At 39.9% G+C, this 19,902-nt stretch overlaps 1 protein-coding gene across 2 annotated transcripts in view; it reads left to right on the top strand.

The window, feature by feature from the left end:
• Window positions 1–688: 688 nt before the first annotated feature.
• col21a1 (collagen, type XXI, alpha 1) overlaps window positions 689–19,902 on the top strand; it is an 81,324-nt gene continuing 62,110 nt past the window's right edge. For both annotated transcript variants that reach the window (XM_036573675.1, XM_036573674.1), the window contains exons 1-6: window positions 689–884; window positions 5,213–5,344; window positions 7,716–8,276; window positions 12,478–12,643; window positions 13,582–13,810; window positions 17,365–17,538. In XM_036573675.1, the coding sequence (XP_036429568.1) occupies window positions 5,245–5,344; window positions 7,716–8,276; window positions 12,478–12,643; window positions 13,582–13,810; window positions 17,365–17,538 (1,230 nt within the window). In that variant the 5' untranslated portion in view covers window positions 689–884; window positions 5,213–5,244. The remainder of the gene's footprint in view (window positions 885–5,212; window positions 5,345–7,715; window positions 8,277–12,477; window positions 12,644–13,581; window positions 13,811–17,364; window positions 17,539–19,902) is intronic.

Raw genomic sequence — 19,902 nt, 5'->3', positions numbered from 1 at the left:
ATTTGTCTTTGTACATAGTTTAAATAAAACCTCTGCTCAAGAAAAAGTTACTGCATTAGAGGCAAACTGTGTACGTCAATGCTCTGTGCCTGAAATAGCATGGATTGTGTCTGTTATCTAAGAAAAGAGAACTTGAATATGAAAAATGAATCTAGTGAAATTTAAGAGCAAACAGGCTGCAATGTGCTTAACCCCTTCAAATCTCAGGCTTATTATTCAGTAACTACAGGGACTTCAATGCAAACTGGCTGAGCTATTCTTACATTATAGAAATGAGTAATAAAACTTCAGGCTTGCTGGTGGGCCCTGGCCATTTAAGGGGTTAATAAAACTGGACTCGGTATCTGAAAGTATGCCCCTTATCTAATCTCACGTATCATTCCAGAAACCCTCTTGCACCGTTCATCGCCTCTGCAGGCATAACTAATCCAGATCCCTACAGCTCAGACAGATGTTGCCAGCGTTACTATTATTTTCCTTTTACTTTTACAAAATGTAGTCTGATTCTCTTTTGCTATTTTTCATGAAGCTTTGCTTATCTGCATGTGTTTCCACCCCTTGGTAATTGAAAGTGGCTACACGCCAGTGGGGGAGAGAGAGAGAGAGAGAGAGAGAGAGAGAGACACACGGGGAGAGAGAGAGAGAGAGAGAGAGAGAGAGAGAGAGAGAGAGAGAGAGAGACAGGGAGAGAGAGAGAGAGAGAGAGTTAGTTGGAAAGTAGATGGAGAGGGCAGGCCCATTCACTGGAGGAACATCTGTGACTCTGCAGCCTCCCGAAACCCACCTCCTCTAGTCTAGTGCTCTGCAAAACCCTGGCCATGGAACACCTATGAGGGTGTAAGGGGGGCTTCATTCAGCAGGATCTCCACACATACTGAGATCTGGTAAATCTTTCTCTTTTCTCTTCTCATTCATCTCTGCATGTTCTCTTTGGTCTGGCCTCGTCCGGGTTTTCTATCATTTGCACTTTTTCTTTGTAAAATTCTGGCTGCAGCTGCGAAAATCAGCAAGATTGAGATGCTGTCTGGTTCTGCGGCCGCTATCATTGATGAGCTTATGAGAAGCAACGGCTTGTTTGGGGAAAAGTCATCTGGAACTTCTTGAGATCTGTTTTTATTTGACAAGCTGTAAGTGCAGTGTTCTGCTGAGACGTGGTACCTTCTGAGAACGCTTGCACTGGAACACGTGAGCAAATGAAGCATGCCTAGATCCTTAAATGTTCTGCGTTTCGTTTTAATGTCTTTGCAGATCATTGAACGTGCAGGTTTTCACAGCCTGACAGCCTCCTCAGAGGCAGCATACTGAAGATATTAGGAACAGTTATCAGTCCCTTGTTTGTGCCACTGTCACATACGAGGAATGAATGGAATGATTTAACTGGTGCTTTGGCGCGGCGCTCCACTCATAAAGAAAGCTCTTTTTTTTTTTTAACCAAAGAGAAAAGCTCTGTGTTACTCCTACAAGATGTTTCCTCGGGCTCTTCTGAGAGTGGTCGCTTTAAAAGGCAAGGAAAGGGGTGGGTGAGGCGTGCTAATCGGAAAGGGGGATCCCCGACGTGGAGAGAATGCTGCTCTCCAGGCTGTGCATGATGTGGAGAACAGTGGAAACCCCCTGGACGGCTACAATGGTTCGGTCCTCAGTAAAAATGCTGGGTTTACGGTTTTGATTATTTGAAATCGATTCAGTGGGCTCTCTGATATAATGCTTTGGCTCTTCCTTCGTGCCTGAGGAACTTGGCTGTTTGTTTTTCCCTTATGTTGTTGGCAAACTAAGTGAAAATGTTTAACAGCAGTTGAAAATATTAGATGTCTGCATTGCAAAGGCTTTGCTGAATGGGAATAAACGACAGAGCTGTCATGTAACGCCTACCAGGTAGAAAAATAACTCCGAACATTAGGAAATAGGAAACAGTCAGTACTGTGCAGAAGTCTTAGGCAATTAATCACATTATTTAAAGCCATTTATCTGGGCTGTAAGTGTGTTGTGCTTGTAAAATCACCATATAACCATAATAAATGCAAATAAATAAATACAGTAAAATGTTAAAAAGAGAAGTTGATATTTTGTGAGCTAGTTTGATGAACAAAGCTTGGTTCTTCTGGACATCACCAGTCATTGCAAAGATTTGTTTCCATCACCAGGACACTGATTTAATTGAATGAAGTACTGATTAGCAAAAACAGGTACTGGATGATAACTACAAATAGTACCATGGTTAAATGAACACATTGACACCGTAACATCAAGTTATTGTAGAAATTATTGGTGTTTTTCTGAGTAAATATATGCTTATTGACCAGATAAATAGCTTTTTCTGGTCAGTAAACACTCAAACCAATCAACCAATCAACCAATCAATCAATCAATCTATCTATCTATCTACATTTTCTGGTCAGTAATCACTTACACACACACACATACACACACACACATATGCAGTTAAAAATAAAAAAAAATTCTGGTAGGTATGTAGGTATATACATATATATATATATATATATGTGTGTGTGTGTGTATAAGTATAATCACTTACTCAACCCAATCAATCAATCTACTAATCTATCTATCTATCTATCTATCTGTCTGTCTGTCTGTCTGTCTGTACATATACACACACACCCACATATACACACACTCTTACATAACCGCATAATAACTCCAGCCAGTTTGCAAGTAGACATTACTGAATAATCTTAGGTTTAGGTTGTATTGAACTGGGATTTTCACGGGTTAACATGATGACATTACATTAAGGCTACGGAGCAGTTAACACTCTGAGTAATACCTCATCTGGAGAACAGGGAGGAATCAGCTGTTCAAAAAGGGTTTCCTGTCTCCCACATCTATTTGGACGAAACCCACTAGGCTGAAATAAATCTTAAACAAGTATCCCTGCAAACAAGATGAATTACTCACCACCAAATACCTCAGAGATTTCCATGTCATGTTTTGGATGAAACATGCTGAGGATACACTGGTGAGAATTTAAGGGTGCAGTTCTGCACTGTAGCCTAAGATATTTAAACATGACGCATTCCATCTACGTTACCGTTCCTCCGTCTACGTCGCGTTGACCCGAGGAAGGAACCGTAAAGTGTCTGGAGAGCCCCAATAACTTCAGAGGTCAATGAAAGGGTTATGGAGCAGAGAAACGCCATATGTCAGGAGGCACTGACCAGCAGACACAAAAGTACAGCAAGTTTTAGTGGAGTTTAGTTCAACATTCACACTTGCAACACAAGGCTTTAGTGTTGTCCACTAAGGAATGACTATTGTTGCATAACTGCAACGTCAAATCAAACTCTTTCTACTCTTTTCTGGACCACAGTTGCCTTCACTCTGTCATGAGTACATGTGTTTGGTCACTGTCCAGAAGTGGAATTTCACTGTCTGACACTGTAAATGGATTCCATGTGCGATTGGCAGAGAACTTGAAATATCCAGTTCTGAGGAAAAGCGAGTAGGAGGGTGCATGGCGACTGGGTCGTGCAAACAGTGGAGAGTTCCAGATTACTCCCCCCACGCTGGGATTTGGGAAAGCACTGGAGTGAGAGGCCAGCTCCGTCATGGCAGTGTAATTCTATGTAGATTCATGCTTCGATTTTGAGGTCAAAGAGCGGAAAACCCCATTTATATAACAGAGCAGTCAGCACATGGTGCATGCAGAAGAAGGTGCATGAGTTCGACCTCTGTTACAGGCAACCTCAGCTTTCAGTTGGCAGAGTTGGTCTCTAAACTCTAAGGCTGGCTTTGCATGGTGAAACTTGTTAGTTGCATGCAACAGAACTTGTGCAACTTGACAGTTACACAAAGCAATTCAAGAATAATGAAAGTTGCATGCAACATATTTGATTAATTCAAGTCATCTGCGGTTCATTATATACATTGCATCTCCATATTGCATTCATATACACATTTATACATATATATATATGCACATATACACACACGCTTTTGCTACATGCATGCATATATTTTTATATATGCACAAAAGTAGCATATACAAAAAAAGTATATATACACGCACATACATAAGTAAGTGTATGAGCTTATATATATATATATATTACATGGTGAATGCAACTAGATGCATAGTTGCCTGCAACATAATTTCTATGTAACTGGACAGAGCAATTTAAAGCAATTCAAAGTTGCATGACAGTTTCACAGTGTAAAGCCAGCCTAACAAAGTCAATCAGGAGGATCTCAGTTCAATAGTCTAATAAAGCAGCTTCTGTTTTATTTTGTTTTTCATTCGAACCATTGAAATCAATAATTTGAAACATTTCCAAATGGCTTTACATTATGCAACTCAAGTGAAACTTTCTTGTAAGATTCAAGTAGCTAAAGTTTACAGAAGTTTCACAGTGTAAAGCCACCCTTCAAAAGAAAAAAGCTACAAGCGTTCTTTGAGTGATGCCACTTGATTCCCTAAAGAACCATGTCTGAAAAAGAGATCTGTAAGAGTGAAGAACCTTTTAAAGGTTTATGCAAATGTTCTACACCATTTTAACGGTCATTAAAATGTACTTATTGATTTAACATTTACATAAATGGTCGTCTAATAAACCTTTCAATGGACGGCCATCATGCAAAGAACCCTTTTTAGCACTTCTGTTACTAAGAGTGTAGCTTTGAAAGCAGCTCATCTTTGGCTGACCACAGCTTTAGTGATCAGCAGGCCAATAGCGCAAACCCGCTCTTTCTGAAATATCTGTTTCTGGTTTATTACTGTGTTTTTGTAATGTCTGCATTTCTGTCTTTCTGGAAACTGCAATAAAATACATGGTTTCCCAGAGAAGCCAGAGCGCCTTTGAAAATGCACTTCTGCTTGCATGTATGACGCAGCCAAACCATGTTCACTTTAGTAACCAGTACATCTGATAGATGGCACTGTAAATATTCGATCAACCATTCGATCAAACATAAATTGTTCAGCTGGCTTCAACCAGTCTCCACTGACTTCCTTTCTTTGTATGTCAGAGATATGCCTGATCATTAACAATCATGGCATGGACTCCATTAACCTCACAGCACCCTGTGCACCACAAACAGAATAGAACCATATTGCTTTGTCTCAAAAGCCTACGGGAAGAGCAAACAGCATGCTGTCCACCTAACAAGCCATCGTAAACACTGCTTTAACATCCACGAGATGTCGATTGTTTGAGGTCATCTAAGAAATGCATGTTTTGTCTTCATTTCTCTTTAGGTGCAAAAACTGGAGCTTGACACTTGAGGAACATGGGTTGCAAAACGAGATCCATGCATTTTGTCTTTTGGTGTCTGTACTCCATGCTCCTCCCCTTATTTTGCACAGCACAAGATGAGGACATGAGATTAAGTAAGGAGCTTCTCTCATCCCCATTACCATTGCATGTAGACTTCTGTTTCCGATAACCTCACCTAATTAATCATGTTAATTAATCAAGCAATTCAAATTGGGTAACACTTTACTGAAGGGCAGCATTCATAAGGCTACACAACACCTACATAAGCCTTTCATGAGAAATGACATACACCGATATAGACATTACATTATTATAAAGACTTATTCCAACAAGTGTCAGTTGACAAAACACTTGTGTTACATGAAAATGGATGGAAACTTTTACTGGAGGGCAGAGTCTATAAGGCTACAAAACATCTACTTAAGCCTTCCATGACAAATAACACATACCTTTATAGACATTATTTTATTATTAAGGCTTATTCCAGCAAGTGTCAGTTGTCAAAACACTTGCTAAAGTGAAATGACATAAAATGGACAAAAAGCAGCCGTTATTATGCTTGTTAGAATAACACTTTGCTGAAGGGCAGCGTTTATAAGGCTACACAACACCTACATAAGCCTTTCACGAAAAATGACACACAAATGTAGACATTATATTATTATAAAGACTTATTCCAACAAGTGTCAGCATTTATTATACTTGTTGGAATAACAAATTAGTTAACTTTTACTGGAAGGCAGCGTCCATAAGGCTACAGGACACCTGCATAAGCCATGACAAAAAACATATACCTATATAGACATTATAAAGGCCTATTCCAGCAAGTGTCAGTTGTCAAAACACTTGCTAAAGTGAAATGACAAAAATGGACAAAAAGCAGCCTTCATTATGCTAGTTGGAATAGAAAATTTGGCAACACTTTACTCAAAGGCAGCGTTCATAAGGCTACACAACACCTACCTAAGCCTTTCATGACAAATGACAGACAAATGTAGACATTATATTATTATAAAGACTTATTCCGACTTAAGCGTCAGTGGTCAAACCACTTACCAAAGTGAAATTACGTGGAAATGGATGAAAACAGCCTTTATCATACTTGTTGGAATAACGAATTTGTTAACATTTACTGTAGGGCAGTGTTCATAAGGCTAGAAGACATCTACTTAAGCCTTCTATGACAAATGACGTACCTAGATGGGCATTTTAAAGTCTTATTCCAGTAAGTGTCACTTGCTGGAATAAGCAACTTGTTGTCAAAACACTTGCTAAAGTGAAATGACATAAAAATGGACAAAAAGCAGCCTTTATTATGTTTGTTGGCATAACAAATTTGGTAACACTTTACTGAAGGGCAGCATTCATAAGGCTACACAACACCTACATAAGCCTTCCACGACAAATGACATACATCGATATAGACATTATATTACTATAAAGACTTATTCCAATAACTGTTCAACAACAGCTGTTCCAACAACATCGTAAGGCTACATAAAACCTATTTAAGCCTTTCATTACAACTGACATGTCATTACCACAGCATGTAGATTTCTGTTCCTGATAACAACACCTACTAAACCATGTTCATTAATCTAGTAATTCAAATTCTTTAGCACGTTACTAAAGGGCAGAGTTCATAAGGTTAGGTGACATCTACAAAAGCCTTTCATGACAAATGACATAAACCAACAGACATCTATAAAGGCTTATTCCAACAAGTGTCAGTCATCAAAAAGCTGAGGTGAAATGACATAAAAATGGACAGAATGACGCTTTAAGGCACTTGTTGGAATAACATATTCAGTAACACTTTAGGGCAGGACGAAGTTTGTATGACACCTACATAAGCCTTTCATGACAACTGACATAAACCTACACCAACTCCTATAAAAGCTTATGAGCATCAAAAGGCTGCTTTTGTCCATGTTTTTGACATCCCAACGTTATGTTTTGTTTCTATAAAGAAGCCTTTATAAAAGTTTATGTAGGTTTATGTCAGTTGTCATGAAAGGCTTATATCGTTAACTATAACTTTTTTTTTTTTTACTTTTTTGTGCATAATTTGAAAACTCCAATTACCCTTTACATTGTGCTTAAATTTCAGCTGATGGATAGAAACAGTTCAAACTGACATAGAATAAAATCTTGCTACATTAACTTCCACTACAATTCCAAAAAGTTACCATTTTGGAGATTGGAGGTTTTGTAGGTGTCATGTAGCCTTATGAATGCTGCTCTTCAGGAAAGTGGTACCAAATTTGTGATTCCAACAAGCAGCTTTTGCCGTGCAGCAAGCGTTTTGACAGCTCACTTGTTGGAATAAGCCTTTAAAACGTCTACAGATTTATGTCATTTGTCACAAAATGCTGCCCTCCAGTAAAGTTTTACCTCCAATTTAATATTGTTCTTAAATTCAGTGTCTCTGTACTCATCAAAACACGATGGGAACATCACCCGCCTGCTTCGCTCCTTTTCCAGGTTGCAGAACAGCACCGAGTGACCTAGTATTTATACTGGACGGCTCGTGGAGCGTGGACGACACAAATTTCGAGATAGTTAAACGGTGGCTAGTGAACATCACAACAAGCTTCAATATCGGTCAGAAGTTCACCCAGATTGGGGTGGTCCAGTACAGTGATGACCCTGTCCTACATGTACCACTGGGACAGCATCACTTAACCGGTGACCTCATCAGATCTATGGAGTCCATAGAATACATGGGTGGCAACACAAACACAGGGAAAGCCATTAAATTTGCCAACGACAAGCTGTTTGCCCTGTCTGAGCGCGGCCCCAACGGCGTCGCAAAGATTGCTGTGGTTCTGACGGACGGGAAGTCACAAGATGCCGTGCTGGAAGCTGCAGAGGCCGCGAGGAAAAAAGGGATAATCCTCTTTGCGATTGGAGTCGGGTCTGAGACGGAGGACATGGAGTTGAGGGCTATTGCCAACAAGCCGTCCTCGACCTACGTCTTCTACGTGGAAGACTATAAAGCTATCTCCAAGATCCGTGAAGTCATTCGACAGAAGCTGTGTGAAGGTAATTCCCTTGCAAAAACAAAGTCTGCTTAAAGTTAATTTGTTAAGTAAACTAATGATGAAGTATATCCCCCAAGTATACTTTATGTAGTAAGTATACTAATATCACTGTACTAGTACTATACCAATAAGTGTACTATTTCAATACTTCTTAGGACTAAATTGTCCCAATTTAGTAATTTAAATATATTTTAGATGTAACAGTTGTAAACTTTGAGCACACAACTAGTTTTTATCTATGTTTTAGGCCCAGTCCCATTTCTTCTTTTTACCCCTACCCCTTGTTTTCAAGTGTCATCTTGCCCCTTGGAACTGAGTTACAGGGTAGTGGTTGAAATCTTCCCTCTGAAATGGGACCCTCAAACAAAAAGAGCATCACTTCATTAACAGCTACCAGCGCTGCTCTGTAGGCGACCCTGCCAGTCTGCAGTGACAGCAGAGGAGGGTAAAGTTCAGCTCCTCACTGCTGGGCTTTAGTTACATTTAGGGCATCATATGCCTTCAAAGAGGGGGGCAATTATTTATTATCACCCACCCCTAATTCTACAGTGATATGAAGTCAGCTATCCCAGCTTCTTGTTTGAATTTTCCAGTTCCACCTTAAATGATTAGCTCCCGAGACATCAGCATACTCCTAGCGACTTTATATGCTTGTTATAACAAAAAGGACCATAATACATTAAAACAACTTTACACTAAGGCAATACAGTGGTTATCGTAATTTTTAATGGAGAAAATACATTTGTGGGTTTCTTTGGTCTCTTGTTCAGCCATCTCGACGATTTTTCTTTTTTTCTCATATCTCTCTGTTTGGAGTCTCTGAAAAACCTCCGTTTGGAGGGACCATGTAGCCCTAACACTTTTCCCTACCCCTCTATCTCAACAAAAATCGAAACACCTTACCCCCAGACATGAATGTGCAAAACGGAGGGGTAAGGGCTAAGTGGTAGGGGCAAAGGGTGAAATGGAATTGGGCCTTATTTTGTACCGCAGCTTCACTGTGAACTACACTATAATATATTTTTAGTTTAACTTATGTAATACTCGTCCACTTTTTAGTTTATAAAAGCACATCTTTTAAGTATTTTTTAGGTGAAAGAGTTGTAAACTTTAAATGCACAACTACTTTACATCAAAGTTTTACTTTGTACTGAAACTTTACTGTGAACTACGCTATAAGTAAACTTATAGGGTATACTTTTAGTTTACTAGTCATATACTTTTATCCCACTTCTTACTTTATGAAAGTACTCTTTATAAAGTATAATTACAAGTACAGGCCACAAATACATATAATTACCAATATACATATACAGGAGTACAAGTATAGGCCAAATATACTTAAGCGTCTTTGTATGCTTGTCAGTTTAACCCCAAGTATACTTCAGCATACTTTTGTTTAGTATATCTCTGATATGTACATTAAAAGTAAACTAAAATCATACTCACTTAATTTTTAGCTTTAAAGAAGTATACTAATAGCACACTTGAATAAACTTCTTTGTTGTAAGGGGAGATTTCTCCTGGTGACCATATTTAATGTTTTTTTTTGGTCATGTTTTGCTATGTGCTTGAACTCGGTACTGTTTTCTGTACATATCGATATTAAATTATGATGTTTTATGCCGCTCAGTCTTCAGAGAGGAAGAGCGTTTGTTGCTTCTCTGCCGTCTACTAGCAGTGACAGATTTATACCGCTTCCCAGAATGAGCTGTACGCTTAATTATGTGCATTTCACAGCACTTGATTTACATTCTAGAGAACTCAGGTGTTCTCTGTCCACCTGGCTGGTAGTAAATTAAAGTGTGAAATGAGGGATATGTTCCACACCACATGCTGAAAGTGTTCAATATATGACTCTTTATGCTGTATCTGAAACTGCCAGTACATGTTCATATATGTACCATGCATGACACAGGCAAGCAGGAATGTTAGAATTCCTTCTGCCCACGACTTTCTCACCAGTCCAGGCCTGGCGTTCCAGTCACGCTGTATCAGATTAAGGGTACCACTTTACTAAGGGGCAGCATTAGTAAAGCTACATGACAACTAAGGAAACCACATAAGTCATGAGTAGATAGCTGTCTTATGTATGGCAACTGATATAAATCTACATAAATGTTTATAAAGGATTATGGTGACACTTTATTTTGAGTGGTCCTTTTTAAACGAAACACTCAATGGGCTCTCAGTAACGTCGAAAATATGAGGGTTAGGATTAGGTTTTAGGTTGAGGTTAAGGTTAAGGTAGGATTAGGGCCAGGGTGAGGGTTAGGATTAGGTTTTAGTTTGAGGTTAAGGTCAGGGTTAGGGTTAGGGCCAGGGTGAGGGTTAGGATTAGGTTTTGGGTTGAGGTAAGGTTAGGATTAGGGCCAGGGTTAGGGTAAGGATTAGGTTTTAGGTTGAGGGTAAGGTTAAGGTAGGATTAGGGCCAGGGTGAGGGTTAGGATTAGGTTTTAGGTTGAGGTTAAGGTTAAGGTAGGATTGAGGCCAGGGTGAGGGTTAGGATTAGGTTTTGGGTTGAGGTTAAGATTAGGGTTAGGATTAGGTTTTGGTTTGAGGTTAAGGTTAGGGTTAGGATTAAGGCCAGGGTGAGGGCTAGGGTTGGGTTTTGGGTTGAGGTCAGGGTTAGGATTAGGGCCAGGGTGAGGGTTAGGATTAGGTTTTGGGTTGAGGTTAAAGTTAGGATTGGGTTTTGGGTTGAGGTCAGGGTTAGGATTAGGGCCAGGATTAGGGTTAGGATTAGGTTTTGGGTTGAGGTTAAGGTTAGGGTTAGGATTAAGGCCAGGGTGAGGGCTAGGGTTGGGTTTTGGGTTAAGGTTAGGGTTAGGATTAGGGCCAGGGTGAGGGTTAGGATTAGGTTTTGGGTTGAGTTAAGGTTAGGATTAGGGCCAGGGTGAGGGCTAGGGTTGGGTTTTGGGTTAAGGTTAGGGTTAGGATTAAGCCCAGGGTGAGGGTTAGGTGTTGTGTAAGATTGGGAAGGTTAGGTTCTGCATAATGGCAGTTACATATTAACAACACATCTATTTAATGTAAGTAATGTATCAACAGAACATCTACAAGATATTTACTTCAGTGTATTCAGATGCTTCACTACAGCTACTTCACTGATATGTTGATGTGTTACTGATAATCTGTTAAGAGTTTATTAATCATCTACAAAGAACCACTCCAAATAAAGTGTGACCAGGCTTATTCCAACAGTTGTCATAACGGTCCAACATTCCAACAGTTTCACCTCAGCAAGCGACGGTTGTTGAAATAAACCTTTGTAAATCTCTATAGGTGTTTGTCAGAGGTCACGAAAGGCTCATATAGGTGTCATGTAGCCTCATGAACATTCGCCTATAGTAAAGCGGTACCAGATGAAGTGTAAGTTCAGGTGCCTTGTATGAGGGAAGCTGTAATGAGATGTTGTTTTGCATTCATAAACTAACAAACAAACCCTGTATCTAAAAAACTGCAGCAGTAAAGTCATTAAAAAGTAAAACAAAGAAATCTAATAATGCCAGCAAACTAGTTATAGGGGAATAAGTGCAAGCTATACTACCAGTGTGATATAGTAGAAGCATTGTAATGGATTTGGGATTTTGTGGTAAAAACTGTGGTAAAAGGCTGAATATTCTGGGGGGAAACCCATTTCCCAAGGCAATTTTCTGATCCAATTCCAGACTACTCAGCAGCAGCTCTGAAAGGACTTGTTAAAGGGAAAAACAAAATCTGAAGAACAATACAGCTCTTAAGCTGGAAAGCCTGACCTCTATAAAACTTTGTGCAGACTCACAGAGCTTCAGAAAATGCATTGTGTAGCTTTTCTGGACATTGTCAGAGTTAATGATTGAGATATGCTTTGGAAGCGATGGTCACATCTTGTCTGCTTTTTTGCAACGGCTGGGATGTTCTTTAGACAGCCTGCATATTTGCAAAACGTCCAGGGTTCCACGCCAAGATCTTTTACTACAGATTCTTTACTTCAGTCCAAGGCCCAACGAAATGAAGTCCAGCATTCCTCGAATGTTTACCGTTTCCCAACAATTCCTCCTGGCAGGACAGGAAATATCATTCCAATATCAATGACAAATAAAAGCCAACTATGACTAAACAGATGAATAAAGTAGATTTGTCTGGAGGTGTGAAAAGCTAAGTAGTTAAGACGTAACAGGCAGAACATGATCTTATTTGTTCCCTCTAACATACCACAGAGACCGTGTGTCCAACAAAGATACCGATCGACTCTCGGGACGAGAAGGGATTTGACATCCTGCTGCACCTGAACTTGGCCAAAAAGACCCCAAAGACTCGAGGATCATATTATGGAACCAAAGCCTATCAAGTGACCTCCCGAGTTGATCTCAGTGAGAACACCAGGTACAGTTAGGAGACAATTATCTTCCACTCAGTTTACATACACAGATCAGGCACAGCATTATGACCACCTCCTTGTTTCTACGCTCATTGTCCATTTTATCAGCTCCACTTACTATATAGGTGCACTTTGTAGTTCTACAGTTACAGACTGTAGTCCATCTGTTTCTCTGATACTTTGTTAGCCCCCTTTTACCCTGTTCTTCAGTGGTCAGGACCCCCATGAACCCTCACAGAGCAGGTGCTATTTGGGTGGTGGATCATTCTCAGCACTGCAGTAACACTGACGTGGTGGTGGTGTGTTAGTGTGTGTTGCGCTGGTCTGAGTGGATCAGACACAGCAGTGCTGCTGGAGTTTTTAAACACTGTGTCCACTCACTGTCCACTCTATTAGACACTCCTACCTTGTCAGTCCACCTTGTAGATGTAAGGTCAGAGACGATAGCTCATCTGCTGCTGCACAGTTTGTGTTGGTCATCCTCTAGTCCTTCATCAGTGATCACAGGACGCTGCCCACAAGACGCTGTTGGCTGGATAATTTTGGTTGGTGGACTATTCTCAGTCCAGCAGTGACACTGAGGTGTTTAAAAACTCCAGCAGCACTGCTGTGTCTGATCCGCTCAGACCAGCGCAACACACACTAACACACCACCACCACGTCAGTGTTACTGCAGTACTGAGAATGATCCACCACCCAAATAGTCCCTGCTCTGTGAGGGTCCATAGGGGTCCTGACCACTGAAGAACAGGGTAAAAGGGGGCTAACAAAGTATCAGAGAAACAGATGGACTACAGTCTGTAACTGTAGAACTACAAAGTGCACCTATATAGTAAGTGGAGCTGATAAAATGGACAATGAGTGTAGAAACAAAGATGATCAGCCTGATCGGTGCATATTTTTCATCCATATTAAAACAGTCTTTTTACTTTAATATTTATAGGACTTTGTTTCCTGACGGGCTTCCACCATCTTACGTGTTTGTGGCCACACTTAAGTACAAGGGCTCCGTGCTGATGGAAGAGTGGGATCTGTGGCGGATACAGACGACGGAGGGGAAGCCTCAAATGGCGGTCACTCTAAATGGCTTAGACCGAACAGTCATGTTCACAACCACAAGCAATGATCCGAGTGGGATACAGACTGTGGTCTTCACTAAGCCACCAGCAAGGGTAAATATGCAACATTCCAACACAGCAACTCAATACAAATACACTAAACTAGCCTCAATCCACTACTTCAGCTAATGTTTCCTTTACGTAGCAACAAAATTTGCACCATTTAGGTGAATTTAGAGTAGACTTTTGAGGCCTATATTCCTAAACATGCAGTCAAAAAGAGTTGGTAACACATTCTATAAATACCATGTCCATAAGAACCTATGAACACATTGATAACATGACATAATGCATTCATAAGGCATCATAGACATGTAAGCTTTAAGGAAAATGAGGCATACTATAGACAAGGTAAGGCAAGTTCATTTATATAGCACCTTTCATAAACTGCTGTCACTTACAGTGCTTTATACTTTAATATCAAGCTTGTAACAATAGAGGAACCCTTTTTGGTGCTGTATAGAACTATTTCAAACAAGGTTCTACATAGAGCCATATACAACACATTCTCCATCAATCTGAGGAACCATTTTAACATGCAGAGACCCATTTAAGCATGCAAATGGTTCTTTGAGTGCTCACGGTTCTATATAGAAAGTAAAGTGTCTTTACTTAAGAACCCTTGAAGAGCTTTTTTTTAGTTTGTCAGCGTTAAGCTAATGGAGATCCACATTAACATTTTTTTAGCAGTTCTAGATTAAATACAGGCATTTGAAGCTTCTAAAATCATTATGTGATTTATCTCTAGCTTGTGACAGACATATTAGCGTATCACTGCGGTCAGAACAAAACCTCATACCTCCAAAATGGTGACTTTACAGGAGAAGGAAAAACGCTACTTTACTTTTAATGTAAGTCAATGGAACCAAATTTGTTCCCAGTCATTTTGGCCCGTTTCCTTCAGTCCATTCATTATGAAATTTACTCACAGTGTAAAGGGCGAAAGGCATTTTCAAATGATGCCAAAACCTGAAAAACGAGGAGAAATGGAGATACAAGGTTTTGTTCCGACAGCAGCGATATATTCTATCCAAATCTTAACAGTGAAACGAGAATAGCTCTCTAATACCTGCAGGAATACAATGATTCTACCAAATAAAAAAGTAACTAAAATTACAGATATGTATTTTTTAGTTCTCAGAAAGAATTCGGCCTTGTCTGAAGGCCAAGAAGGCCCTGAGGATTCACCTCTGATTAGATTATTTTAAAGCAGATTAGTCTTTGTGCTATTTTCTCTGATAGATCAGCACTGTAGTTTCTAACTATATTCCCAAAGCCTAAGGAATTAGGTGGTCTGAAATGATAACATATAGATCCTATACATTTAGTAGAATTAAAACCGGGCCATTCAGGCGCACACTACAGAATTCTAAATGAATGGTGAATGCCTGACGTGGTTTAGGAAAACAGGATTTGACTACTGGAAAGAAGACTAAGCACAACTGTTTACATTGTGAGGGATTCTTTAATACAGAGAGTCTAATCTTCTCCACAGAGGGCCGGTGTGGCTGCAGGTTATCAGTCTGAACAAGCAGGAGCTCACATGATTCTACTTGCTCAATCAGTTAGTTTCAGTCTTCACAGAACTGATCATGAGATCTGCAGCCAGACCAGCCCACTGTGGACAAGACTGGACACCCCTGCTCTGCCAGATCCTACTGGGCTCTGGGTGATTCAGTAGTGTATGAAGAGCATTTTACTGTCGACCACACTTGGTAATGATGACCAGTCAGAAGACATAGCATGTAGTCTCTATTTTATGTACAGTGCTCAAACAGAACCAGCTGTAAAAAAAAAAAACATTCTTTGTTGATAATCCTTGATCTTTTATTGAAAATAAGAAAAAGTGTAACTTTTATTTGAAGTACAATGATTGAAAAAACCTGATTCTTATCACAAAATAAATATGTTTCTCAAATCTATGTGCTGCAGTTGTTGGTAGCCCTAGAAGTTCATTTGAGTGAAATCTAACTAAAACATATTCCCATTCATTTTTTTATACTTTAAAGCTCACCTGTGTTATGAGGAACACTTAACTGGTCAGCCACGACTTCTTGCTTAAATGGGATATCAATATGTGGTGACATGCAGGCTAAATGCCCTCAGTCATCCATCACTATGAGAAAGACCAGAGAAAACAGCAATGAGGTGCAACAAAAGGTTGTTGAGCTGCACAAATCAGGAAATGGCTACAAGAAAATAGCTAAACCATTTAAAAAGCCAACTTCCACTATCAGGTCAATCATTAAGAAGCTTAAAACAACTGGGGATGTTAAAAACCTGCTCTGAAGAGGACACATGTTTATATTGACCCCAAACACACTAAGGAGGATGGTTTGGGTGGACAAAGAATCTCCAAGGATCACAGATGGGGAATTGTAGACTTTAGTCAGGTCTCGTTATCAGAACATCTTCCAAACTACAATCAGACACCCTCTACATAACCACAAGCTGTTAGGGAGGGTTGCCCGACCATGTTTTATGGTCAGATGAGACCAAAATAGAGTTTTTTGGCAACACTAGAGGTGGTTTTGGAGTAGACATAAGGAGACATAAGGAGAGCCATGCAGAAAAAATACCTCATCCCCAGTGTGAAGTATGGGGGTGGATCTGTGATGTTTTAGGGCTGTTTTTCTTCCAAAAGTTCTGGAAAACTTGTTTGAATAAATGGTATCATGGACTCCATCAAGTTTCAGCAGCTATTAAGTCAAAAGCTGACTGTCTCAGCCAGGAAGCTTAAACTGGGCCATAGTTTGGATCTTCCAGCAGGGCAATGATCCAAAACACACCTCAAAATCAACACAAAAATGGTTCACTGACCACAGAATGAAGGCTGTGTCATGGTCACCCCAGCCCACGGACTTAAACCCCATAGAAAACCTGAAAGATGAGCTGAGAAGGAGAGCTTACAGTGTGAACCCCAGAACCTAAAGGATCTGGAGAGGTTCTGTATGGAGGAATGGGCTCAGATCACTTGCCATGTGTTCTTCAGTCTCATTAAGTGTTATAGAAGAAGCCTCAGTGTTGCGATCTTGGCAAAAGGATGGTGCGCAAAGTATTAAATGAAGGGGTGCCAGGATTTGTGCCACACAAAGATCTAAGAAAACATTTATTCCGTGATAAGATGGAATAAATCACTGAATAAATCTCCTTCAATCACGATATTTCTAATAACGGTCATATTTTCATGAATATTTTGAATGAAAAGTCAAAAGGATAAGCGAAAAAGGGGTGTCGATATTCGAGGAGGACACTGTATTTCTAAGGGTGCTACAGATTTACGGACTTTTGGTAAAACATAAAAATTTTCCAGCATCACAGCAAATTCACAATGCTGTTTATCTTTCCCCCCAATTTCCAACCCAAAAGGCCAATCAAACCACTGCAAGCAGAAGCAAAAATATCAGTGCTGTTAGTAACTAGGGCTTCCTCAATTCCCCAGAGCGTCATCAATTCCTTCATCTATAATTGTAGTTAAAATTCAAAGGTCCAATATTATAATTCAAAATTCGGCACAGCCAAACCACATTTTTAACAACTACTGACGTGTTTAGTTATTCCACTGTTCCACATCATGTCCTGATGTTTTATTGCTCGTCCATCCACAGAAACTTTTTGATGAACAGTGGCATCAGCTGCGTCTCCTGGTAACAGAGGAAGACGTCACTCTTTATGTTGATGACCTGGAAATTGAAACCTTGGCACTGGATCCTCCCATTGGCATTTTCATCAATGGAAAGACACAAGTTGGGAAATACGTCAGTAAAGAAACGACCGTTCCGGTAAGGACACCAACCATTTCTTTTTGTTCTGTGACTGTATTTCATACAACACCCACTCATAAACACAAAGCTCAAGGGCAGCATGTGTGGAAACACAAGACTGACCAAAGCAGCTGTGCCCATTAAGAGAAGGCAGACACTGCAATTGTGTTTTAGAAGTAATTCTAAATAGAGCAGACCAGAGTACAGGCTCAGCTTTTCCCTTAACATCATCATCTGTGAACTCTGACAGCAGTCAGATTCAGCCTGAAGATGTCCGAAAGGCTTTGTTGTTCAAGTTCAAGAAGATTTCACGTTATTTCAGCTACATAGTGAAACAAAACAACATTCCTCCAGGACCATGGTCTCACAATGGGAAACAAGTGCAAAACAATACTATGTACACAGTGCAGACAATACAGACAATAAATTACAACAAAAACAGAACACAGGCGGTACTGAGAACACGGTACTGAGAACACGGTACTGAGAACATGTAGAGTTGTGCAAAGCAGGATGTAACATACTACGACATGTGTCAGGCTCCAGTTCTCGTGGGCCATAACACTGCAGATTTCAGCTCATTTAAGCAACAGAACACAAGAGGGAGAGTGTTATTGCGAAATAACCTCACGTAGATCATCACAGCCGTGATGTTATTGGCGATAACACACTCCTCGAGTGTTCTACTGCTTTTATACAACAGTTAAATAAATAAAGTAATAAATTAATAAACTGGGCCGTGAACGCGGCGTTTAATATGTTTTAATGTTCGCAGTTCCTTCACCAAATTATAGTTCCTTAACAAGCAGCTTGTTGCTACGTCAGAGTAACGAGCTCCGCCCACTCGCTGCACAGCCGGCAGTTCATTCTCCAGCTCCTTACACTAAATTCCCAAACTGTCGTCACCACTGAGCAGCTTTTTGTTTTTTATTGCGGCAGTTTTATGGCTCAGTCTGATTTGGTCAGACTCTGAAGATCAGACTACACGTTTGGTGAATGGTATTGGGTTCATTTCTGGCTGATTCCAGGTTGTTCAGCTGTTCTTCTGTCACAGCTGCCGACTGAAAAGCTGCTCAGTGGTGATGACAGTTTGGGAATTTAGTGTCGTCTCATCTTCAGAGTCTGACCAAATCGGCTGTCGGTCAAATGTGATCTTAAAAGTGTCCATTTTCTGTTTGTGGCAAAGTAAGAAGTAAAAACGTTCAAATGGCTTGAGCGTCTCCTACAGCTGTCAAACTCGTTGCTTAGCAACGGCGTCTCAGCGGAGTGATACAGTGTTTGTGAAAAACCCGTGATGTTATGGTGAAATAATAGCACGGCTAGAACGCTTCTCAACCAATCAGCTTGCGTGGCCGGAACGAACTGTTGTATAGTGTCTCATTAAACACACCTGATTCAGCTCATCAGCCAATTAGCAAAGCCTTCATGAACTGAATTCAGAGCGTCAGATGAGGGTAAACACCGATCTCCGCAGGACTTTGGCCCGGAGGGTCCCCAGTTTGACATGCCTGTACTATCAAATATATATCCTAGCATATCTGAGCATAGCAGTTACTGAGGTAGCAACCAGAACTACGGCAACAGATTACAGTATTTGGTTGATACAGTATTCTAGCAGCTGATACTGTTAAATAAATAAAAGGGCAAAAATGCAAGTAGTCACACATATGAAATGTATCAAGTGAAATATTTGATTACTGAGTTTTTGATTACTGAGTCGTGGGTAAGTTACAGAATTCACTCCTGTATTATTTTAATCTCTTTCTTGTGGTTGTAATGTAGTTTTAAAGCACATAAACAACTCATAGTGAGAGCTACCCAGGCTAACATACAGCCTCAATACAGCATGGTTGGTTTAACACACTGTTACACCTGGGACCCCCAAAGTAAACAAGGAGAGAACTCCATATCCCCCATAAACATAAAAAACGGTGAATTTTGGGGGAATTTTTAACAGATCTAAACTATCAAAAATGATGTTGTAATGTTTGTAATGTTGTAATATGTTTCATTTTATTGTGCTGATGTTTTCTCTTCTACTTTGTGGTCAAAAATTCACTTGCCTTGTTTGACAGCTTCTTTTTTTACTAATTTTGATTAATTTAATTGAATGTATTCATGTTGGAAAGCTTGTCTGGTTCAAACAACATAGAATTGCATCAGTTCATTTTTATTAGCATCTGTTATGATTAACATAGGTTAGTAATATCTTCACTCCTACCACTTTTGGCTGAACTGTTCATGGAAATTGTTCATAAACAATAGAAACAAACAGTGGAAACCAAAATTTACATTTTCATTTGCAGCAGAGATTTGTGCTTAATTTTTAAATTAAGCAAAATCCAAAATGTGCTGGGCTTTGACCCTCTCTGGGCCACTTTT

This window comes from Colossoma macropomum, unplaced genomic scaffold, assembly GCF_904425465.1.
Source record: "Colossoma macropomum unplaced genomic scaffold, Colossoma_macropomum, whole genome shotgun sequence".
NCBI classification, from domain to species: domain Eukaryota; kingdom Metazoa; phylum Chordata; class Actinopteri; order Characiformes; family Serrasalmidae; genus Colossoma; species Colossoma macropomum.
Note: the sequence above shows the minus strand (reverse complement) of the source record. Positions and strands in the feature narration are given on the sequence as shown.